The sequence below is a fragment of the Electrophorus electricus genome, chromosome 6 (genome assembly GCF_013358815.1).
Source record: "Electrophorus electricus isolate fEleEle1 chromosome 6, fEleEle1.pri, whole genome shotgun sequence".
Classification (NCBI taxonomy): domain Eukaryota; kingdom Metazoa; phylum Chordata; class Actinopteri; order Gymnotiformes; family Gymnotidae; genus Electrophorus; species Electrophorus electricus.
The window spans coordinates 18,297,278-18,322,249 of record NC_049540.1 but is presented as its reverse complement, the minus strand read 5'-3'; the positions used below and the strand labels follow the sequence as shown (position 1 = coordinate 18,322,249).

The following is a 24,972-nucleotide window of genomic DNA, read 5'->3' as shown; positions in this document are numbered from 1 at the left end:
GCAGTTTAAAGCTAGAGTTTCCTGAATGATGAGATTAAGTACCTCATGTTTTTGTGTCCAGCATTTTTAATTGTTATACACAATGTCATTCTTTTTGTCCACTTCATCTTGCATATCAGACTCTAACTTTATTCAGAGCATATCTGAAATTTATTTTAGAATTCACTCTAAATTCCAAGTCATTTTCACTACCAAGAACAACCAAGTATTTAACTATACTCCAGTTATATACAGTATGCTGTATTAACAGTGTTTACTCATCCTTGATTTTTATAACAACTTGAAAACAAGCATATATTGGATTTTGTCATTGAAAAGATTGATAGTAGGACTAGAGAAGTGATGAGTATCTTAGCTGACTGGAAATTGTTTTTCCACATTCCACCAATGTTAAAGGAGGTGAGGACCTTGCTACAGGTCACAATAACAGTAGACAGAGCAGAAGAGTTATGTTTTAACTTGATTCTACTTCATTCATCACAGTATTTAAATTTGCATGCTTGCCTGAAATTGGAAACTGATACACCTACTTGCCTACCAGGTAGTTTTTTAGACACAATGTTTAAATATTTAATATTTAATGCAACTTTTATAGTAGTTTTACAGTGTTTAAGTGTAGGTAAAGAAGACACCATAAATGTGTTTATAGGAAAATTAACCATATATTTGTATATTAAAATATAATATCTTTTCTGTTAGGATAATATAACTACTATTGGTAAATTGTATCATATTGCTGCATTTGCAAGCATTTATTTGGCCTTTATATCCAAACCACAAAATAACTAATTATGAGGAGTTTGTATGTTAAAAAGAAAACAGTCAATCAAACAAACAAACAAACAAATATAAAACAATAATATAGTAAAGTGCCTTTAAAATGAAGACATAATTCCAATTATACCGTAATCAAAAGTCTACGGGTTCAGCCATTCGTTTTATAGCTGATACTATCTGAGTGACATGTGAAGAGACCAATCAAATCCTTCTCTCCAACAAACTGGCTTCATAAAATGGTTCATAAAACACGAAACTTCCTGTAAACCGTCCCACAATAAAATTTAAATCCAAAGCATCCAAAATCGTAAGAATTTGTTTCTATCGTTGTTATGAACCTTAATAAAATAACCATCAAACACGCCTTTACGCTTCACGTGATTTCATGTTATTGGCTACAAAGAATGACACGTCAAAACAGATGCTTAGTCTTAACACTTTTTTGCTCAATGTACCCGTCTGTAAGAACAAGCTTAATATTTAACAGTCCATTATATGTGTAGCATGATAAACTGAGCTCGAAGCATTCGACATCCTTAATCCACTCCCCCATTCATATCTTCCCACCCTCTCCTCTTGCCGTACTATTAACGGGACAATGTTTACCATGGTCGGTTGCTAGCATCATTCTGCCTGATAGAAGTATCGGGAATCGCCAAGTTCGGCGGAGCTCCTAAGTGCTAGACGGAACTGAATTAGGGTAACGTTTCAACTTGTTACAATTTGCGTCGTTATTTCGTAGAAGATACACTGTATTCACTGTTCTGCTAATGTTACATATATCAAGTATCCGTTTTCAAAGCCAAAGAACTGAAACGCTGTAAATAGCTCACGATTTGCTATTCCGTTTCAGAGGCCATTTCATATACGTCTACGTTATTACTGTGTCGTAATGTCATGGTTAATAGAAATTAACATTTTACAGTTATTTTTCCTTGTCTAACGCTGTTTTTTACTTGGCAAAACTACGAATGCATATAAGCAAAGCTGCAGAACAGTCTGCCTTCCAAGTTACTGGTTTGAGATGTAGCTATATCCGCTATGACATGCACTATTAGTGAATTCTAGCTGATGTCACATGACACAGCCTGCTTCTGAAAATGAGCCCTCAGGGCTACTTCAATTAAAAAAAAAAAAGATTTAGAATTAAAGTGTGTACACTAAACTCTTGCTTTTGACTAAATGTTGTAACCCTGGGTACATTCGTTGGTGTGATTATTCCACACAGTCCTTGAAGTTCCAGTCGGGCTTAGACTACAGCGCATATATGATCAGTCTCGGGCAGACCTTTGGTTTGTTTTTTTTCTCATAAATGTTTTTGCCTACGTTTGTGCATCAGAGTTGTCCTGCAGTATTTCTATTTTGTTGTATATAAGCCTTTCTTCATTTACCAGTCCCAATTACTGAGCTTTTTGTACATTCCTGTTCACTAGATTAAATTCAGTTGATTGTTTTTAGGTGCTTTGACGGGTGTAAAATGTTGATTTATGGAACTTCTTCCTCATATGTGCTTAGCTGGCTCTCACCATGTATGGGCCTTTCAAATGAATGAAATCAGCTCAGATGTGACAGAAGTAGAACTTTAGTGAAATAAACGGCCTCCCCTTTCACAGGATGTCTCAAGAGCAGAGGGCCGTGGAGCGTGCCAGAAAGGCCTTTTGTACTGGCCGAACCAAACCACTGCAGTATCGCATTGACCAGCTCAAGAACCTGCAGCGCTTCATTGTGGAGCGGCAGAAGGAAATAGCCGATGCCCTCAAAAAGGACCTCAATAAGGTGGGATGCCCCCAGACTGCTGGTTACATTGGCATCACACAGAAAAGGTGTACAGAATTCAACTCAGTACAGTTTATTGTCATTCATATATGTACAGCTGTGTACAGTACAACAAAATGTGAGAACATATCCATAATGGATTCATATTATAGCTTATGTTATTTGGCTACAGAGTAGTTCTGTAAAAGTTTGGCATGTGTGCTAATATTAGCATTTGCAATTTTCTGTGTGGGCTTCTCTCTTGTCAGAGTGAGTTTGGCACCCCCCTTTATGAGACAATGGGGCTGGAGGGGGAGATCAGTCTGGCCGTGAGCAAGCTGGCGGAATGGGCTGCCCCTCGACCAGCCACTAAAAACCTTCTAACCGTTTCCGATGAGGTGTACATCCAACCTGAGCCTCTGGGAGTGGTGCTGATTATCGGTGCCTGGAACTACCCATGGGCTGTCACCCTTCAGCCCCTCATTGGTGCCATAGCAGCAGGTGCATTTTATGCTTATGTCAGCTGACAATGCTGGGTGTCAATTGAGTGTTACGGTGCCAGGCATGGCATGATATAAGACAAAACCAGGCCATTCCTGGTCTGAAATATACACAGATCTCAATACTCTGCAATCTGATACACTGTGTTTTTCTCAAAAGACAGCATGCTGAGATGTAGGATTTTGTCAGTTCATTTATGCTGTTTAATCTGCGTGTTTATCTTGGCTGGCATACTGATGGCCATCCTTGGCAAACACAAATCATGTGCCTTTATCAGCATCATGTATAATATGAGTGAATTCTACTTTGGTGGAACATTAGGGATCAGACATAGTGAAAGTTTACCACCTTTTCAACAACCTTTCTTTTTGATGAATCTGATGTCTTTTAAACTGAAACTATAACATAAATTAATCTAGAGAGTAGAATATGTTCTCTTTACTATTAGCGGTTATCTAGTGATATTTTCTGATGGTCTTCCTCTGTTGGGTTTATGCATTCTCATCCAAGCCATGTGCATGCATGCATCCAAATTGCAGAGAATCAATGAAAAGGAACTTGGCCCTGAGTGGCACTGCACTTTGTCCCAGTCCTCTGGAAAAGCTATTTGCTAAGAGAACATAGTACATTATAGATTCCCTCCCTATAGCTGTTATCATTGTTAGGTTAGAAGCAGAGTCAGTGCCCTCTTAGTCATTAATCTCTATGTGCTAAGGTTCACAATGATACACGAGAATGTTGTAGGCTTATCAGGCAAAATATCTGATCTTGTAAGGGTTGGTGCCAGGCTGAGGCCCCCTCCAGCCACCAGAGGGAGGCCTTGAGTCAGGCATGCCACTAATTAGGCTTAATAACCAACAGCTGGGCTAGACCTTATATAAGCCCAGTGAGCCAGTCCTTCAGTGCTGGGTCTTTGCCATAGTTCTGAGCCAAGCGCCTAACCGGTAACTTGAGGTATTGAGGTCTATGAGCCCGCATGCTACACCTCACTTCTTGTCTGTGAGGGTGTTTGTGTTTTTACATGTCCACTCCCCTCTCCAGTTTTTCCTCTCGAGTCTGTCTCTCTCCCGAGGCTTCCCTTAGCCATTCAGGTTCCTCCCTGTTTTCTGGTTTTGTTTGGGAAGTTTTAGTTTGGTTTTCCCCAGTGCATCGGGGTTGCCATTTCCCGTGGCGTCCTTTGTTCTCCTTTTTTCCACGCTCAGTGTGGTGTTTAGTTTTTTTCCTTTTGTTTTATCTGATCCAAGCTCTAGCAGTTCTGCACCATTCTTAGAGTGTGGTTGCTCACCCAGTAGGCTGTTGGTGTCATCACCTAGCTAACCTGGGTTTGAGCCCACCTTACAGAAAGACCCAGCCATGGACCCAGTTCAACAGTTAGATCTGGAACAAGTAAAGGTGGCTCTGACTAGTCAGGGGGTGACTGTTGGTTATGAGCAGGACTTGCAACAGATCCTCTCTCAGTTGCAGGCCCTGACAGACCTCCTGACATGAACACCAGTGCCTCTGGCTGACCCTAGTCAGGAGGCTGCTGGGGCTGCAGGAGGTTGTAGGAGGTTCCTCCTTCAATGCTCACTGGCTTTTGAGCAGCAGCCATCTCTGTTCCCCAAAGAGCGAACAAAGGTGGCATACATCATCTCCCTTCTGACTGGGTTGGCTCTGGCATGGGCTACCCTGGTCTGGGAGCACCAAACTGATGTATGTTCCACTGCAGCAGAATTTGCTGCTGCCCTTAAGTTGACTTTCAACCATCCAGTCACTGGAGGGGAGATGATTTCCTGTCTCCTTAATACATGTCAGGGGAAAAGATAATGCGATTGAATTCCGCACTGTGGCAGCTGAGAGTGGATGGAGTGATGGCTCATCCTCAGCGAGGACCTTAAAGATGAACAGATCCACTGTGATACCTCCCGCCTCTCTCGACGACCTGATCAATCTGGTCTTGCGTAATGACAATCGTGTGTGGCAGAGGCGCAGAGATCAGAGATCAGTCGAGGCTCTCGTGGAGCTCTGTGCACCCTTAGCCCTGTTCATGTGCATGGCAAGCAGGAGGAGTCCAGGGGGAGTCCAGAGCCCAGCCAGATCCTAACTGTTCTGCACACAGGCCCAACATTGTTAGAGCATGGTTGCTCACCCAGCCCACCTTACAGATCTCAAAATAAGGCCATGTTTTATGAGCCAGCAGGATGAACTTTACTTTTCATGGTCAGAAAATTCTTAGATTGGCATTTTCTCATCACTGTGTCAAACTAAGTGTCACAAAATATGTTATGTTCTCATCCTAAAAGTTAGCTTGCCTTTGACAACAATTCAAATCATCAGTACTCTTTACCACCATAATAATCCTCTCAAGTAGTTTACATGCTATTATGTAGTATAGAGGCTATCGTCCATATACCTTTTACATTTGTTATGTATAGTTTTATTGCATTAAGATTTTAATGTAAATCTTTGACATATTCACTGATTAAGTTTTGTTGCATGCTCACAATATGTGCTTAACTTTTAGGTAATGCTGCTGTTATTAAGCCATCCGAGGTGTGTGTTCACACTTCCAAAGTGATGGGGGCGCTCCTGCCATTGTACATTGACAAGGTTAGATATCATTAATCACTGTAATTAGGTTTATGTACTGGAAAACACTATTTCATGAAAATAGTGAAGTCTGATTCGCACTAGAGGGTTCTCTGATCACAAACATTTTTTAAAATGTGTATTCATGACAGCTTGGTGACCTGCTTTATTTAAGGATGTAGTGATCCAATACAAAAGAATGACAAAGATCTTAGAACATTGAAGTCTCTGAAATTATTATTATTATTATTATTATTATTATTATTATTATTATTATTGCCTGATTCAAAACTTTTAAGTCTTGCATGCTATGAAATAGACCACTGGACACTGAGATTTGACATGTTTATGAAATAGATGGTGGACAACATAAGCTAGCTGGCTTGCGAGTAAGTGGATGTTAGTGGAATGGGGAGATGGTGCTTAATAAATAGTTATGTGTGATGTTTCTTTAGCAATTTGGGGATGTCAAAAGGATAGGCAGCCATTTCTGCACAATCTTAAGTCATCATTATTCACCATAGTTCAGAAATTGCACTTTTTCCATACTTTAAACCTTTATTGAGAACTTATTTACCTGTGGTTATGTAGTAATCTCTAGCAATTTAAATCTTGAAAGTGGATCTTTAGCTGTTGTCTAGCCTTTCAACTTTAATATTGTAACTTCTTTGGTGTGTTTGTAAAGTTTTTAAATTACTCCTATGGAGTATTTCAGGAAAGCAGAAGCTCAATACTTCATATGGTCATCACATGACCAACCCAAACGTTTTCAGAACCACCACTGATGGTTCCCTTCTTTTACTGATGTTTGTTTGCTGCATTCATAGTTCAGCTCTTTGTCAGTGATGTCAAGTAATGGACACATGCTTTGTGATTGTGATGGTGGTTGTTTCAGGAGGTTTACCCAGTTGTTACGGGTGGAGTCCAAGAGACCCAGGAACTGCTGCAGCACCGTTTTGATTACATCTTCTACACAGGCAACTGCACGGTGGGCAAGGTGATCATGGAGGCTGCCGCCAAGCACTTAACACCTGTTACCCTGGAGCTTGGTGGAAAGAGCCCCTGCTATATTGATAAGAACTGTGATATTACCATTGCCTGCCGGTGAGTGCAATCAAGCCAGGTGAATCGACATGTAGGTTAGATATAAATGTTTTAAAACATTAATAAATGCTTCATTACTGTCAGAGATTTTTGTGTCAAGTATTAATGTAAGTATTTTTGATAACATTTGTTATTAGTTGTAATTAATACATTTTTTTATTCAGACTTGTTAGTAAAACCATTAATGAATTACTATAGATTGAATGTGCTTATTATATAATTGTAACCTTTTTTGTACAAGGTAAAAATATGTTTGTTTTCTTTTATTACAGCCGTATTGCTTGGGGAAAGTACACAAACTGTGGTCAGACTTGCATTGCCCCAGACTATATCCTCTGTGACCCCAGCATCCAAGACAGAATTATTGAAGAGATCAAGAAGAGTGTAAAGGTATCTTTATCCAATTTCAAAACAAATATATCTTTCACATCAGAAGGAAAGTTTAATGTTGTCACTTCACATTAATTGCGAAAGTGAATTTAATAACTACTTCTTCATTTTGGTGGGTTTCATATCTCCAAGGAATTCTACACTGAAGATCCCAAAACCTGCTCAGACTATGGACGCATCATCAACAAGCGCCACTTCAAGAGAGTGATGACACTGCTAGAAGACAGCACCATAGCTATGGGAGGACAGAATGATGAGTCAGAGTGTTACATTGGTAAATACACTGGGCTTTTATGCCAGCGCTTAGTCTGTACAGCAGCATGTTCAAATGCTGCACTGTGTGAATTAGCTTCAGCAGAAATCACAACAAATATCAATAACTATTTCAAAATAAGAGACATATTCATATTTTCATACTATGCAAACATGTTGCTTTTAATTGATCTGCTTTAAAAATGGTCATGAACTGGTCTAAAACTGGTCTAAAATTGTCATAATCTGGCTGTGCTTACCCCACGCAGCCCCAACAGTCTTAAAGGATGTAAAGCCAGGGGCAAAGGTCATGCAGGAGGAGATCTTTGGGCCGGTGCTTCCCATTCTGTGCATAGGAAATGTGGACGAGGCCATTGACTTTATCAACCAGAGGGAGAAACCCCTGGCTCTCTATATCTTCAGCTCAGACAACAAGGTAAATAAATTCCCTATAAAGGTGAAACTTTAACTGAAATAAGTATTTAAGGGACCAGATAAGCTTCTTCATGATTATTTGTTAGTGTAATGCAACACAACCACTGAGACACTCGCAGTAAATCTTTACTGAAGAATGTCACAAACAGGCCAAGGTCAAAACCACCATAAGATGGAAACAGGGATATTCAAAGGGATGAACCAGGGACAAAAAGGCAGTCAAAACCAGAAAGTAAAATACAACCAGGCAAACATACAAAAAGAGCAAATAAAAAACAACAAAAACAAGAACAGCAAATACTTAGTAACTCATAACAAGAACATGATAACAAGCAGTATATATAGGCAGTGGAAATTAGAAACAGGTGATGAGGATCTGGAAAGCAATGTCTGAGGGTTGAGCTCCACTTGACTCTCCAGAAGATTATGGGAATTTTATTTCAGAGCTGCAAGGCCATGGAGTGGAGTGACAGTTAGCAAATACACAAGTCCATAATCAGTGGCAGACAGAATTTTTGGTAAAACTGAAAAATGTCATATGGTTATTGTAACACTGTAGGGAGGCAGAGGCAGGATGCCTAGGCGAGCTCTGTTGTGTATGCACAGAGTTTATTGAACACACAACAAACAAGAATCAAACACAAAACACTCTACTGAATGATAGCAAAACAAAACACTAGAAACGACAATATGACATAAAACACAACATACAACTGCAGGCCTAATCGAGTGGGCTGAAGAACAGCATAAGTCTAGTTAAACACAGACAACAAACAACAGTAAAACAGGGCTTTAAATATGTGTGTTAACAAGGAACATAACTATAGGTGTGACAGGATCAATGAACATGCTAGACAGACAGACACACACACACACACACACACACACACAGGGAAGGGCCTAGGAGGAGGGGGCCATACCATGACAATTATGATTCTCTCCTAAAATTTGTAGTACTAGAAGCACATTTAAAAGCCTAAATTAACCTTTAAATGGTCTGCTTATCTCACCGTATTAAAAACCTGTTAAACCATAAGCCCTAAAAAAAGGCTTTTCAAAATTGTCTTTACAGATCCCCAATTGTGGCTTTACACAGCTGTATAAGGTCTAGGTCAGGTCTAATAAAGTTGTTGTTTGCTTCAAAACTACAATTTTTTCTCATATTCTGTTTTAGCTGATCAAGCATATGATCACAGAGACCTCTAGTGGAGGGGTACTAGCCAATGACTGCTTGGTCCATTTCTCAGTCAGCTCTCTCCCTTTTGGTGGTGTTGGTGAGCAAAAATTATATACCCTTAAATTGCATATAACCGCAGAATGCCTCAGCATTGTTTCAGCAGCTACTCTAAACTTATGTTATTGTTGCAGTTCAAACCATGTTTGACCATGTTTTTATATTAACATAATTTCCCTATAATGCCAGTCCTCTCAGTTTCAGCTAGTGCATTGCATTAAGAAAGCCACTGTGTTTGTGGCTCTCCCTGCAGGCAACAGTGGGATGGGCAGCTACCACGGCAAGTTCAGCTTCGACCAGCTGAGTCACCTGCGTGGCTGCCTCATCAAGCAGCTAAAGATGGAGGGCATGAACAAGATGCGCTACCCGCCACACACGGCCAAGAAGCTCAGCTGGGCTCGCTTCTTCATCCTGAACCAGGTGGAACTGAGCAAGCTGGGCCGCTGGGCTCTCTTTGCTCTGCTTGCTGTTGTTGTTGCTGTGATACTGCAGGTAAGAGCTATCCCTGCTGCATGATAATCAGATAATGGCACAATCCTCATAATTTTATACACCATTATATGTCACTATATTCTCATATATATATGTGTGTGTGTGTGTGTGTGTGTGTGTGTGTGTGTGTGTGTGTGTGTGTGTGTGTGTGTGTTTTAAAATAGCTGAGAATATAGTAGTATATAATGGTGTACAAAATCAGAAGAGAACCAATAATCTCTTCAATCACCCCTCCTACACACTCACAAGCACACACTCACTGAAACACTGAATGGCCAGTTTATTACAGACACTTGCTCTTTCATGATTGGACATTCCCTGTATGGAAATTAGACATGTGACCCTGGAGTGCATTATAAAATATTGTCAGCAAGTTTTCCCTGGATCAGTTTCAGTATGAATCTACATTAGAATGAGAAAATAGAGTATTCTGGGTAATGTTAAACAAGACATGGTCATCAGTGCTATGCTAGCTGGGGCCAGTATTTCAAAAACTGCCAACCTTGTGGGGTTTTCTCATGTAATGTTGCCAAGACTTTACTGAGAATGGTGTGATCAAGAGAAAAAAATCCAGCAAAAGGGGATCCTGTGGATGTGAACAACTCATTGATGATCGAAGGGGTCACAGGAGGATGTCAAGAATTGTTCTGACAAATAGGTTGCACACAAATTACAGCTGAATACAAAGCTGTTGCTTCATCTAATGTATCCGAAAGCACAACTCATTGTTCCTTTGCATAGATGGGCTATAACAGCAGACAACCAGTTTGAGTGCCATTCTGTCTAAGGGAAACAGAGAGGCAAGACTTCAGTGGGCACAAGAGTGCAAAAATTAGCTTACTGAGAAATGGAAAAACATTGCCTGGTCAGATTAATCCAAATTTCTGTTGAACCATGCTGATGGGAGGGTCAGAATTTGGTTCAAGCTGTATGAATCAACAAGCCCTGCCTTTCAGGTGTCAGCAGTTTAGGCTGGAAGAGGTGGAGTAATGCTGTGGAGAATGTTTTATTGGCACACCATGGGTCCTCCAATACCTCTGGATGGATGTTTGGATAGTAGAGCCTACCTAAACATTGTTGCTGATCAAGCTCATCCTGTCACGGCAGCTGTTTATCCAGTGACAGGAGACTTTCAGCAGGGCCATGCACCATTCCACAAGGATTGTATAGACGTGGACTGGTTCCATAACAGAAATATGATGTCAAGATTTTTTTTGCTTCCCTTACATCCACAGTACCCAGATATTCATCCTATAGAGTATCTCTGGGACGAGGTAGAATGGGCTGTTCAAAGCATGACAGTATCTCCATCTGTCCTGTGTGCATGGGCCAAGATTCCATCAGAATGATTTTACAACCTAGTGGAATCTATGACATGACAAATTGTTGTACTTCTGAAGGCCAAAGGAGGTCCAACATGCTACTAGGGCGCGGAGCAGGATGCACAGACTCCCTTGACTGTGAATAACGTTTATTGACATTGTAGACGTTTATTGACATTGTAGACGACGATGGTGGCACTCACATACAACATCTACAGTGAACATGACTAAGCGATTAACATTAGACAAAGAACACATACACTAACACGTGACTACGCATACTAGCGTTATGGCTACAGAGATCTAAATTAACACACATGTAGCGACAATGACCAACAAGGATACACACACTGACAGGGGTTTAAATAGACTGACATTCAACATTAAACTCTGTGCAAGCGTGTGCAATCCCGGGGGGCGTGGTTACAAACAGTACAAATGTGAAACCCCTGCATGTGCCGGACCGTACTATGTGACTCGTGGGGAGAGGAGCCTTCCGTGACAAACACACGTACACATATCACACAAAGAACCTTATGCTTGCCCATTTTCCTGCTTCCAACACTTCAAAACTGACTTGCTGCCTAATTTATCCCACCATATGGCAGATGCCATGGAATGAGATAATCAGTGTTATTCACTACTGATCAGTGTATTTATTTATTTCTTATTGGTGGATGCACCAATGTGGATTTTTTTTTTTTATTCTGTGATAAATAGTGTTTTTGTTATAACTGTAGTAATAAACAAGCAAGGTCTAAATTAAACAGAAGGCTTAATGTGATGGATAGATGAAAATGATCACTTGTAATAATTGTCTGACATTCCAATATCAAACCGATAACAATAAAGTAAAAACTGCAAATATGAACGATGTAGTTTACATGCAAATGAAATTTTCAATTAAAAACAGCTCATTTGCTCACACACTGATAGACCTCTGCTCTGATTACTGAAACATGTACTCTTCTTTACAGAGGTATTTTGCTGACTAAGCGAGTCAGTTGTATGCCGACAATTTCATCACCAGTCTTGAAGAAAACCACCAACCAGGATTTTGGTCACTTCGTGGTCAATGCCTATGCCTATGTGTAGCTCTGCTTCCCTGATTTAACCAGAAGTTTTAATGGGCCGTAAAACCAGACATTTTAAATAATTTGAATCTAATGAAGGAGTTCCAGTGAATTCATGGCATTCATATGAAGTTCATTCTAATTAATAATGATTTCCTCATGTGATGTTATTAGCACTTTATGATTTATTTGCTTCCATCTGTTAGCTTTTTTATATATTTTTTGCTTTCAAAATGGAATACTTTAATGAAGGAAAATATAACATTTCACAGTGATTCAGGGCTATTTACAATTTATCAACACATGATTTGCAAAATATACAGTATGCTTAAGTGAATAGGTAAGGATGTACTTTTTAAGAATAAGAGTGTGAACTTAAGAATTTTATTTTTGCCTTTAAAAGTGTTCAACAGACAGTGATTTTGTGCATAATCAATGAATTCTGGATGATCCGTTGGCTTTAGAAGCTAAAATATTTAAGGTTTCCAAAAAATGTAACACGGTATATTGAATAGTTTCCAAAACCAAGGTTAAAGTACTGAACAGTTTTGTTTTTTCTCTACTCTCTACTCAATGATTTAGTTTGTCAACTTTGTGAGTTCAGTTTGGCATGTTAAAGAAGTGGAATCACTAAAATGTTCAGTGCTGTGGCGTTTAGGACTGGGATTTTGTTTTAGAATGCTTCAGAAAGCTGAGTATTCACATAGCAGGGACCTATTAATCATTTCACTTAAAGTACTGTGAGCACTCTGGGATTGTCACTATTCACCATTCATTTCAAATTTTACATCTCCCATGTTTCAACTTTACTATCTCATTTTCATGTAAATGATTTTGGAATGATAAGTGAATTTTATGAAGTAGAATTTTTTTTTTTTTTTTACCTGTAAAATAAACCCCTTTCTGCAGAGATTAAATTGTGCAATTTGTGGTTTCATATTAAATTGTATGTCACTGATTTTAATAGCTTAGGTAAACAACCTTATTTATATGTGAAAACTTTCTTGTGTAATTTTATTGAATTACATTCAATACATTCTGAAAACACACTGTGCCAAATTTCAGCATTGCCAATACTATAATATACTGACTACAAATAATCCATGTTAATCAAGTGATGCAGCTCTTCATGTCATACTTCTACTAACATATTTCATTGTAAAATGAAAACTGACCTCCATGATTATTATTCAGTTTTAAGGCATATTATTTATAACTACTATGATTTATTCAGGATCTGGAGTGAAACTAATATGAAAGGTAACGTTTTAGTAATGAGGAATGCAGACTTTAAAACACCAAAGCGTCCCTACTGAGTCATTACACTTCAAACATAACAAAGACAAATATGACTTGCTAGGCCACTTTTCAAGCAAGAAGCACAATGACAATGATCCCTGCTGAGAGCACAGTCTAATGCTGCTTCATGCTACTTCCTCCAGTAATCCACAATATAGGATGTTGTCATTCTGGTGTTCTGCTGCTCTTCTATATTAGTTAATTCTTTGGAGAAATGTTTTCGCTTCATTGTTTTTCTTGGGTCGTAAAGTGAGATTAAACCATATCCCGGTGAGGAATGAGGAAGTAAAACCAGTTCTGCAAGCCGAAACTCGTTTCGATGAGAACATTAATCAAAGCCCCGACTGCCGTCATGTATAGTATAAAGAGTCCATATTTAATGTGTGGTTAGCTATGCATTTATGATAAAAATTACCCTTTTAATCAGAAGCCTAAAAAATCAGCGTTAATAACATGAAGACTGGAGTTTCAAATTTTTTTTTCAAAGCCCTTTTCACAAAAAAAAAAAAAAAAAAAGACAGAGAAAGAGAGAGACGGGTATATCAAAGGCACATACTTTTTGTAAGTGTAATAAGTCTGAGTGAGTGAATTAACAAAGATTGTCTACCTTGCGGCACCTGTTAACGGCTCAACATTAAGATCAAGATGATTGTCATGCTATTGTTATGCTAAGTGGAATTTTGTTGGATTAATGGATCAAAATATGGCTCCTCCTTCTCCTCGGGTAGAGGGAGATGGTGTGCAACTGAAAGTAGACTGTGACTCAAATTACAAAACCCTTTTCTCGAGACACCTTGATTCCGGAAATGTCACACAGTAACATCGCTCTACAGCTTCTGGAGGAAGATTTAAACAACAAAGCTGACGTTAGCGAGTTATTTATTCACTTAGTAGTCTTTGTTTTTGTTTTGTTTGTTTTTTTGTTTTTTTTTTCCAGAAGAAAGAGGCAAGTCAGTTTAAACATAAATCTGGGCTTTTGGGACTGTTGAGCCCGAAGCGATAAATACATTATGCCAGGTTTAGATTACAAGTTTCTGGAGCGACCGAGAAGGCGGTTTCAGTGCCCTTTGTGTTACAAGCCTATGAGAGAACCCGTACAGGTCTCCACCTGTGGACACAGGTTTTGTGATACCTGTCTACAAGAATTTCTCAGGTAGGGCTTTTTCATAGTTATCCTTAAATTTAACATTAACGCTAATTTTAAAGGTGAAAAATCCTAACGTTTTACTTAATGGTAAATATATAGACATGCACGTAAGGTGGGTATGCAAATTAACATACCTCCTTCCATTTCCCTTTACGAGTCATGTTTGTTATTGTGACACACCCCAACTCTCTAATAAACAGACTTTTAGGGGCATAATTAAGAGGCTACATTTAAAAAACAAACGACAAAACCCTTACATTTCCGTAGGCTATATAAATCGGCCAAACAACTAAAAACAGCCCTATTGGACTTAATATGATAGCTTTTAATGATTATTTATCTTGATTTAATGACTATTTATCTTGAAATATAGAAGTGCATTTTATTAAGTGTTCAACTTCCACTGCACCTGTCTACCTACAAGTATCAGTTACAAGCAGAAGCTCTTTTGACATGGTAGCACTATAGTGAATTATAGCTAAACAGGTTCATTAAGATAACTTTGAACTTTGAACTATTTCTACAGCCTGGTAGAGAAATAAATGGAAACAAAATACTTTAATAACATATCAAAATTTGAGTACTGTAACATAATTACAGACTATCACTTACTACACGAAACAGTTTTCTAATGTACTAGTGATTGAGCACTTGGTAATAACACAAACACAGCACAAGTTTTTGAAGTGACTGGTCTTGTCATAGTATCACAAAAAGTGTGTGTGTGTGTGTGTGTGTGTGTGTGTGTGTGTGTGTGTGTGTGTGTTTTTAAACAATAACACTCACAATTCAAGCTTTGCTGCTGATGTAATCTCTATGATGGTATGTTACCAGTTTCATTTATGTTATCAGTTGACCACATGCCTCAGCATCAGTAACTGGTTTTGAAGGCTTTGGTGTGGGACCAGGTTGATTGTAAAGTTCCTGTTTCTTTGTGAAGTCATGTAACTGCTTCGCTTTTAGTGTAAACAGTCTATAAACAGAAGAACTGTTGCGTTAGTCAGTAGACAAAAAATGCCTCTTAAAGTAAGTCTCTCTCATGCGAAGAAAAATACACAGTGGGTAAAAGTACTTGACTAGTAATCAGAATGTTGCCAGTTCAAGCCCCACCACTGTCAGGTTGCTACTGTTGGGCCTGAGCAAAGAACTTAGCCCTCAACCGCTCAAGTTGTTTTCAGTCCAAATTGTAAGTTGCTTTGGATAAAAGTGTCAGGTAAATGTAATATTTTCCATCAGCATCCTCCTGGTCCATACACACAGGCTCCACAAATTAATGTAATTCATGATATAACTAACATAGCTGCAGCATGTCTAAAAACATAATTATTTAAATGGAATGGAATAAGCCTGTCTTGGGAACGACCTGACACACTGTATCCCATGTCTCACTGCTGTCTCTGTTTCTTGTTGTCTACCATAACGTTATTCAATGTTATTTTTGTACATGACAAGATACACTATATTGCCAGAAGTTTTCACTTGTCTGCCTTCACACGCACTGAGTGACAACCCAATCTTAATCCATAGGGTTTAACATGATGTCGGCCCACCCTTTGTAGCTATAGCAGCTTCAACTCTTCTGGGAAGGCTTTCCACAAGTTTTAGGAGTGTGCTTATGGGATTTTTTGACTATTCTTCCAGAAGCGCATTTGTGAGGTCAGACAATGATGTTGGACAAGAAGGCCTAGCTCACAGTCTCCACTCTAATTCATCCCAAAGGTGTTCTATCAGGTTGAGGTCAGGACTGCCTGCAGGCCAGTCAAGTTCTTCGACACCAAACTCACTCATCCATGTCTTTATGGACCTTGTTTGTGCACTGGTGCGCAGTCATGTTGGAACAGGAAGGGGCCATCCCCAAACTGTTCCCATAAAGTTGGGAGCATGAAATTGTCTAAAATCTCATGGTATGCTAAAGCATTAAAAGTTCCTTTCACTGGAAGTAAGGGGCTGAGCCCAGCTCCTGAAAAACAATCCCACATCATAATCCTTCCTCCACCAAACTTTACACTTGGCATCATGCAGTCAGACAAGTACCATTCTCCTGGCAACCACAAAACCCAGACTTGTCCACCGGATTGCCAAACGGAGAAGTGTGATTAATCAGTCCAGAGAACACGTCTCTACTGCTTAGAGTCCAGTGGCGGCGTGCTTTACACCACTGCATCTCACCATTGCATGCGCTTGGTGATGTAAGGCTTGGATACAGCTGCTCAGCCATTTAAACCAATGCCATGAAGCTCTCTACAACCTATTCTTGAGCTAACCTGAAGGCCACATGAAGTTTGGAGGTCTGTAGCGATTGACTTTGCAGAAAGTTGGCGACCTCTGTGCACTATGCACCTCGTCATCCTCTGACCCTGATTTTACATGGCCTTCCACTTCATGGCTGAGTTGCTGTCATTCTCAGTCACTTCCACTTTGTTATAATACCACTGACAGTTGACTGTGGAATATTTAGTAGTGAGGAAATTTCACGACTGGACTTGTTGCACAGGTGGCATCCTATCACGGTACCACGCTGCAATTCACTGAGCTCCTGAGAGCAACCCATTCTTTCACAAATGTTTGTAGAAGCAGTCTGCATGCCTAGGTGTTTGGTTTTATACACCTGTGGCCATGGAGGTGATTGGAACACCTGAATTAAATTATTTGGATGGGTGAGTGAATACCTTTGGCAATAGAATGTATGTGCTGGATTTAATCATTGACATAATGGTGACTGAGCAACAGGAGTGTTGTAAAAATGTTCTGGATGGCTCAGGTTTTAGGGAGACATGCCCTTTTTGTACAAAACACTGAGGTTCTTCCTGTGAAGAGAAATCTCAATGCTTGCAGCAGATTTCCAGAGAAAAATGCTTACAGGAGATGTCCAGAGCCAATTCTTAAGAAAAGTTTCAAAAGGAAAGGAAAACCTATGAGTCACAGGTATTTGGCAGTTTAAAGGCTTACTGTCTAGTGGCTCATCCAGTTAGATGGAGAAGGGCATTTTCAACAAGCCAGACATTTCCATAGGTTGTATCACACATCTATATGTTTTATGTATGAGAGAGCATTGTTTTGCTTGTGAGTGTGTGGTGGGCACATACCTATGTACAGGCACCTATTTAAACACTTAAACACAAATTTATAGGCTTAATTAGGCTAGTCAATTATCACATAGTAATAAGCTCTTTGTGTTATTTGGGGCAGATGCTGTCCCTCAACAGCAGCTGCAGACTACACCATGTTATGACCCGATCATATCTCCACAGTAGCCAGTGAAATACAGTTAGCAAGCAACAGATGTTTACTGATCCCCCCAACATTCCCATAGTAAATCCGCAGCCAGTTTAGTGCAACTTTAAATGAAACCTGTTAAGCTTGCCAGCATCATAATAGCAAGTACTGTTATGGTTGCAAGGGAAGTGCCTTAATTTAAAGCTTACAACTTCCTTGACATTCATGTTTTCTACAGTGAGGGGGTGTTTAAGTGCCCAGAAGATCAGCTGCCTCTCGACTATGCCAAAGTAAGTACATCGCCGTCAACGTCAGAGCACTGACATGCACTTCACTGGCTTGCAGAGTTAACATTTTGCAAAGAGCGTGTGGTCTTAAGGAGCAGTGGTGGTTCACACCTTCAGTTTTGAGCCAGCTCAAGTTCAGGCATGAGAGTCTCCAAAACTGTTATCCTCTATTATATAATATCACCCACTATTTATGAGTCAGAATTACATGGAATATTTGCAGTACTGTGCAAAGGTCATTGGCCACACAAGAAAAATATACGCTATTTATCTGTACAGTAAGTGTACAGATAAATAACAGATATAACATTAAAATAAACACTAATACAATAAAACATCAATGAAAATAAATATCATTATAGTAAAGAATAAGATTTTTTTTGCCACAAACACACTGAAACCCAGGTAAAACCTACAGATGGAATATAGCCTGGGCAGTACCGACCACAACCTCAACATAACCAGAGCTGTGTGGTTTCACTTGGACTGGGAAAAGAACAAAACCAGCTAAAGTCAGAAGAAAAAGCTCAGAAGAATTTGCCATGAGACCATTTTGAGCTGTAAAACTATTAAAATGAACCCAATGTAAATATAATATAATAATATAAATGTAACTATAATAATAGAAATATAAATGACAATTTTCTTAGGTGGCCTAAAACCTTTGCACAGTACTAGACAATTTAAATATAGATAAAATGTATTCTCTCCTGAATTAAAATTACACACCCACACTCCTTATGGTCCCAACTGATAATGTCCATATTGATGAGACTATAAAATGTTTTGCTCTGGATGCTCTTAATAACATCACTTTTGCATGGAAAAGGCCCAGGATTAATTGCTTTTGCTCTGCTTCTTTCTACATCAGGTGTTGAAAGCCCTTAGTGCCTTAGTGGTTATGTTATAATAACCAGATTATGCAATTGCATTGTTAGTTGTTATACTGTACATCTGCATTTGCAGCACACACTTTTGCCTGTAAGAGAGTATACTTATACAAAGTACAGAAAGTTTTCTTTGTATGTTTTTGCATATAATTTGCATATTATTGCAAAGATATTTAGTGTTGTGAAAACTGAAATGATGCATGGATGATTATTGTTGGTGCTTAGATTTTTCCAGATGTGGAGCTGGAGGAGCAGATTCTGGCTTTGCCTATACGTTGCATCCACAGTGAGGAGGGTTGCCGCTGGACAGCACAGAACAAGCAACTTCAGGTAAAACACACATATTCGTACACACACCCACCCATCCACATGCACACACACATCCAGACATGTCCATGTAGTCTTCTTGGATTAAAAACTTACCTGTGTTTAGAGGAATAAGATGAGACACGTGTATACTCACCAGTCATGTTATTAAGTTCAAGTTCAAGTTCAGGTTTGGTTTATTTGTCACATACATAGTCATACACAGTATAACTCGCAGTGAAATGGTTGAGAGTGCTCTGTCCAAACTGAGGAAAAAGAAAACAGGGGTGCATAGAGAAATATGTATTCTATATATGTACAAAAATATATTAACAATGTATGTACAATATATGTATATTATGTTTATATACAAAATGTACAATGTATATGGTTGTGTATGTATATGTACACTGTACAGAATGTACAGATCCATTTGTAAAATGACATATTTACAGTTTTTATGTTACATGGTGGAATAGAATATCTATATATATACAGTTATGTTACATGGTGGTGGTGGTCCCCACAGTTTATCAGTTTCCCTGATTCAGGGCCCGAATGGCTTGTGGGAAGAAGCTCTTATTAGAAATGTTTATTTATTGGATACAAATACAGTCAATTTATTTATATAGCCCTTTTTACAACAGATATCACAAAACATCTTTTCAAGTCCAAGCCCCCAGTGAGCAAGCCAAGGGCGACAGTGACAAGTTAAAACTTCCTAGAGCATGAGGAAGAAACCAGCATCAGACAGGGAGCAAGCTCTGTTGCCGAGTCTCTATAACATAAAAATCAATATGCACAGCAGCGGGCTAACAATAAAAAAGGTAACAAACAAGCAGCTGGCAATAATGGCTCACTGTGGGAGCAGGCTTGCATGCGATGTCTTCTAGGCACTGTACAGGCGAGCAATGCGCAGCACTAGAAGAGAGTACCTGCTTTAAATAAGAGAGAGCGAAAAAAGGCACAGCTGCCAGTTCTTAGTAATCTGGTGATTGGGAATGGAGCAAGTGTGTGTGAGTGTGTGTCAGTGAGCATGTCCCTAATTCTGGGTGCCTGATATAACGTGCCACAGACACAAAACAATAGTAACAGTTCAGTTGAGGTAAGAAATTCGGTTGCTTACAGATGTCTTAAATATGCTTTCCATGACATCATGTTTTTATTTTGCCTTTATTTTTAGGACATTGCCCAAGTAATACATTTGTGTTAAATAATTTTGGTGTTTCAGTCAATTCATGTCAGATCACTGCTGGATAAAGAGCTTGTTTTCACATTAGTACAGTAGCTAAACCTCTCATCTCTCTAATATAGGCTCACCTAGCAGTGTGTGCATATAACGTGGTGCCTTGCCCGAACCGCTGTGCCATGAAGCTGCTGCGGCGTGACCTCCCCGAGCACCTGCAGCATGACTGCACCAAGAGGAAGCTCCGCTGTGAACACTGCACTGAAGAGTTCACTGGGGAGGCACATGAGGTAAGCCAAAGAGCCACACCAACCAGTCCCCACTCTTAATTCCCCCAGTCCCTTCACAGCATTTGCACTTTAGGGGTTAATGGTGAAGTAGCAACACAGCGACATGCTTGGAGAGAAGAAAAAATGTGTAGCTACAGCTACAGCAACATGACCTCATCAAGATTTTGCAGGTATGGCAGTAAGAGCAATTTTGCTGACTTTCAGAGTGCATGAATTCCGGCAACAGGTAAAACTTTACCTGGTCCTCACCTCAACAATTTATAGGAACTGCCTTTCCTTTAATTTGATTTTTCATACAAGTCAACTTGTGTAAATTTCTATGAACTGACAATATGTTAGCTGCACACACAGAAGCAGGTTCATGCACGTAGACAAGTTGTATTTTTGATGATTCATTTTATTATTGAACAACTGCAATGCTCTCGGTCAATCCAAAATGTTAATAAACCTCAAACCTGAATATTAGTAAAGGTAAAAGTGAGGTTTTGGCTTTCTTAGGAGTATATATACGTGTGTGCATATTTATTGGACAACTATTAGTGTACAGAATTATTATGAAATTAAATGAAAAATGGAAATTTTCCCATATAATTCAATCTTGTTTATTTTCATCTGTTAAAGTGAAAATAATAAACAAACAACTTAAAATTGACAAAAACATTTCTGACATTTATAAAAAAAATTAATTGACCAATATAGCCACCCAGGGCCATTTCATTCTTCTTTCATCTTTAAGGCCTTTACTAGCTACCCATGCAGCGGAGTACTTCAATGTATGTGATGGAGCAATGTCCTGCATAAAAATCAAGGTCTTGATTTTGAGTACATCTTCAACCTAAAAAGGTCCAACTAGCTCATCTTTAATAATACCAGCCTATAGCAGTACCCCTTCTCCACCTAGATGGTGTCTGAGTCAAAGTGGAGCTCTGTGCCCATTACTGATCCAGCCACAGGCCCATCCATCTGGTCTGTCAAGAATCACTTTTGTCTAATCATTCCATACCTTGGCCATGTCTCTTAGTACTGAACACCTTGTACTCCTGGGCACTCCAGGTAGGTTGCAGTTCTGGAATATGACAACACTGGAGGATAATGGGTTCCTGGTCGCTTCATGTTTGAGTCTTCTCAAATCTTTGGCAGTTAATTTGCGTCTTTTTTTACTTAAAACGTTTCTTGCGACCATGTTGACTATTTTCAATCCATCCCCAATATCTTAATAATTTTAAGAGTTGCTGCAGTCCTTTGAAAGATTTTCTTCAATTTTTGACTTTTCAGAGTCAGTTAAGTCTCTTTTTTGGCCCATTTTGCCTGAGGAAAAGGAGCTGCCTAATACTTATGCACACCTTGATATAAGATGTTGATCTCCTTAGGCCACACCCTCCCTCTTTACACAAATACATATCACCTGATATGCTTAATTCCAATAAGTTTATACAGCATGCAGTTGGAAAACATGCATCAAGATGATGATATGGTCAAAATACTGTCTTGCCTAATAATTGTGCACACAGTGTAAAGCCATTAGACAGTTGTAGGGGGACTGTTTCTCTTATTTTTACAGTTATTTTTGCTACTTATGACACTTCAGCACCTGAAACACATTTTCTGTGCAAGTTACTTATTACTTTATTATTAAGTGTTATTACATTGAGGCCAGCTGTGGCTCATGAAGGTTTCAGTACCTTTCTCTACCCCACAGAGGCACCAGGATGTGTGTCCAGAAGAGATGCTGTACTGTGAGAATAAGTGTGGAGCTCGCGTGGCACGCAGAGTACTGGCCCAGCACACTCTATCTGAATGCCCCAAACGCAAGCTACACTGCAAGTACTGTAACAAGGAGTTCCTCTGTGACACCATTCAGGTTTGTGCGCTAAGGCAGACCTTAATATGAGGATTTGCACATGGCTTTGCACATGTCTGGCAAGATGCAGAGATGTAATCAAGCTGTAGTTATCCCAATGCATACATTTTTTAAAAGAAGAAAACATTGCTCTATAATTTAATTCTTTTTTTTAATTTGTATAAAAATTCTTGGTTTTAAACAGCATCATCAGAACCAGTGCCCACGCTTCCCAGTACTATGCCCAAACAAGTGTGGCACGCTTGGCATCGCGCGAGAGGATTTAATGGCCCACGTTAAGGAGAGCTGTGGGACGGCCATTGTGCTCTGCCCCTTTAAAGAGGCTGGCTGCAAATACAGGGTATGGATTAGGAATTCATTTACCAAACATGAGTGTGATATTACCCCCATGGGATTTGCTTAATGGATAACTGACATCTGACTAACCCACCCACAAAATATACCTGCCCTGACTTTATTACAAATATTTTAATATTAGGAAAAAAGTATAGGTGTACAATTTGAGACTGAAACCTCTCTTGTCAGAAACAAACTGTGTTAGTGTTCCTCCAACTTCACTCCATCAATTGTTAGTATCTCACTACAGTACCATATTTGGCTGAGTGTTTTAGGTGGGAGACCACTCTCAGCCTAGCAATGACATGATGTGTATAAACTCCATCAACACTTACAGTCACACCAGTACAACACCACTATCATGCTAGTGTGTTAACTGTTGTGTTAATAATGAGCCACCACCAAAAGAAATTCAGTCAGCAGTGGTCTAGTGGTCAGATTCTGACCAGTGATGAAGAGGGTAGTAGGTGCCTGACCAATTGTGCATGGCAACTGATTGGCCTAATATAGCAGTGAGTGAGTGATAGTGCCAGGTGGGAGTTTTCTAATAAAATGGGTGGTGAATGTTTTGTCTGTCTTCCTTCTCTCTCATTCCTATCTTCCCACTCTCTTTCTTGCTAGTGTTCCAAGCCTGCGGTGGCCCGTCACCTAGAAGAGGCCACCCACTCCCACCTAAACTTACTGTGTGGTCTAGTAAGTCGGCAGAGGCTCGAGCTGAGGGATCTCCGACGTCGTGTGGAGGAACTTTCTGGAAGTGAAGATGGCACTCTGCTCTGGAAAATCTCTGATTACACCAGTCACCTTCGGGATGCCAGGAGCAGGACCAGTGGTATCTTGGAGCTCTTTAGTTCCCCTTTTTACTCCCATCGCTATGGGTACCACCTCCAAGTGTCTGCCTTCCCTAATGGGAATGGCAGTGGCGAGGGATCCCACTTGTCTGTCTATGTCAGAATTCTACCAGGCGAATATGATGGGCTGCTGGAATGGCCCTTCCCTTACCGTGTCACTTTCTCACTGCTGGACCAGAGTGACCCAGCGCTCTCTAAGCCCCAGAACATCACAGAGAGCTTTAGCCCAGATCCAACTTGGAAGAACTTCCAGAGGCCACAGCCTGGGGCAACGGGAAGTGTCTGCAGAAGCAGTCTGGATGAGAGCTTGCTTGGGTTTGGCTACCCCAAGTTCATCTCCCATGAGCAGATGAAGAAAAGGAACTACATCAGGGATAATGCTATCTTCATCAAAGCCTCTGTAGAAGTGGTCCAGAGAATAATTAATTGAACTGAACTTGAAGTATATAGGATTTAAATAAAATGTCCTTAATATCTTCCTTTGTATAACTGTTTGTCCTAGCATGCCTATATTTTTAATGAGAGAATGGCAGAGACTGGTAGAGAAAAAGGTAGAGGAAAGTTAACAGGGACAGATTTGAAAACAATGGACAAACTTTTAAAAAAATGCAGAAAACAATTGTAGTTTTGAGCCACTTACTCATCAAAAATGGAAATCCAAGTCCTTAATAGGATGAGTCTAATAAAACAATTGGTAACGCTTTACTGAAGGGCACTGCTTAGAAAGCTAAATGACACCTACATAAGCCCCTCATAAAAACTGACTTGTACAGAAACATTTATAAATTCTTATGCCAACAAGAATAAGATGTCATAAAAGCTGCTTTTGCCAAGTTTGTCAAGTTGACATAAGGACTTCAGAAAAGGACTTCAGGACTTCAGAAAGATGCTCTGTAGCATCTCCTGTACTGTTGTAACAATGACATTAAAAAAAAAAAATGTTTTGACATTGACAGTTTATAAAGTTATGTTCAAAAACACTATGGGAATGAAAATATGCTGGCTCAAAATAGAATTGACATTTTCCAAAACAGGAAAATGTGTTCCAATCACTATAATTATGATTCAATTCAAAAAGGTTATATTCAGTCATAACTGAATGATAACTGTGCTCAGTCAACCTTTGAGACTTTTCAAAACTAAGAAAAAACATTGATGTTTGCTGAGGAAAGTAGGTGCACATGAAAAACAAAGCATATAGCATGTCAAGGAAAAACATGGATTATACCCAGCTGGAAGTCACTTATGAGAAATTGTTATTTAATGTAACAATACTTTTACTTGAGTAGAAATTGGCTATTGTTCTTACCTCTGATCAGACTTATATTTTCAGATATATAAAGTTGGTGGTCAGTATGTCTTTCCTTTGCATTTGTGTATTGCATGTTGTCATGTAGTTAAGT

At 39.4% G+C, this 24,972-nt stretch overlaps 2 protein-coding genes across 2 annotated transcripts; both read left to right on the top strand.

The window, feature by feature from the left end:
* The first annotated feature begins 1,208 nt into the window (after nt 1-1,208).
* Nucleotides 1,209-12,820, top strand: aldh3a2b (aldehyde dehydrogenase 3 family, member A2b). The gene is made up of 11 exons (XM_027019314.2): nt 1,209-1,477; nt 2,391-2,553; nt 2,802-3,033; nt 5,537-5,622; nt 6,497-6,705; nt 6,978-7,095; nt 7,228-7,369; nt 7,617-7,783; nt 8,957-9,056; nt 9,270-9,508; nt 11,808-12,820. Exons 2-11 carry the CDS (start codon nt 2,392-2,394, stop codon nt 11,823-11,825), a joined length of 1,473 nt encoding a protein of 490 aa, XP_026875115.2. The 5' UTR covers nt 1,209-1,477; nt 2,391; the 3' UTR covers nt 11,826-12,820.
* A 1,392-nt stretch (nt 12,821-14,212) lies between these two features.
* traf4b (tnf receptor-associated factor 4b) lies at nt 14,213-24,240 on the top strand. The gene is made up of 7 exons (XM_027019302.2): nt 14,213-14,355; nt 17,804-17,855; nt 18,968-19,072; nt 20,363-20,524; nt 22,224-22,385; nt 22,570-22,725; nt 23,343-24,240. The coding sequence occupies exons 1-7, from the start codon at nt 14,213-14,215 to the stop codon at nt 23,997-23,999; spliced, it is 1,437 nt and encodes a 478-aa protein (XP_026875103.2). The 3' UTR covers nt 24,000-24,240.
* The last annotated feature ends 732 nt before the right edge of the window (nt 24,241-24,972 follow it).

Bases quoted from the DNA above. Each gene is read 5' to 3' on its own strand.
- aldh3a2b (XM_027019314.2), top strand. From the start codon at position 2,392: ATGTCTCAAGAGCAGAGGGCCGTGGAGCGTGCCAGAAAGGCCTTTTGT. The intron at 5,623-6,496 runs GTTAGATATCAT...TGGTTGTTTCAG, and splicing joins TGCCATTGTACATTGACAAG to GAGGTTTACCCAGTTGTTAC. The intron at 9,057-9,269 runs GTGAGCAAAAAT...CTCTCCCTGCAG, and splicing joins TCTCCCTTTTGGTGGTGTTG to GCAACAGTGGGATGGGCAGC.
- traf4b (XM_027019302.2), top strand. From the start codon at position 14,213: ATGCCAGGTTTAGATTACAAGTTTCTGGAGCGACCGAGAAGGCGGTTT. The intron at 14,356-17,803 runs GTAGGGCTTTTT...TGTTTTCTACAG, and splicing joins TGTCTACAAGAATTTCTCAG to TGAGGGGGTGTTTAAGTGCC. The intron at 17,856-18,967 runs GTAAGTACATCG...GTTGGTGCTTAG, and splicing joins TGCCTCTCGACTATGCCAAA to ATTTTTCCAGATGTGGAGCT.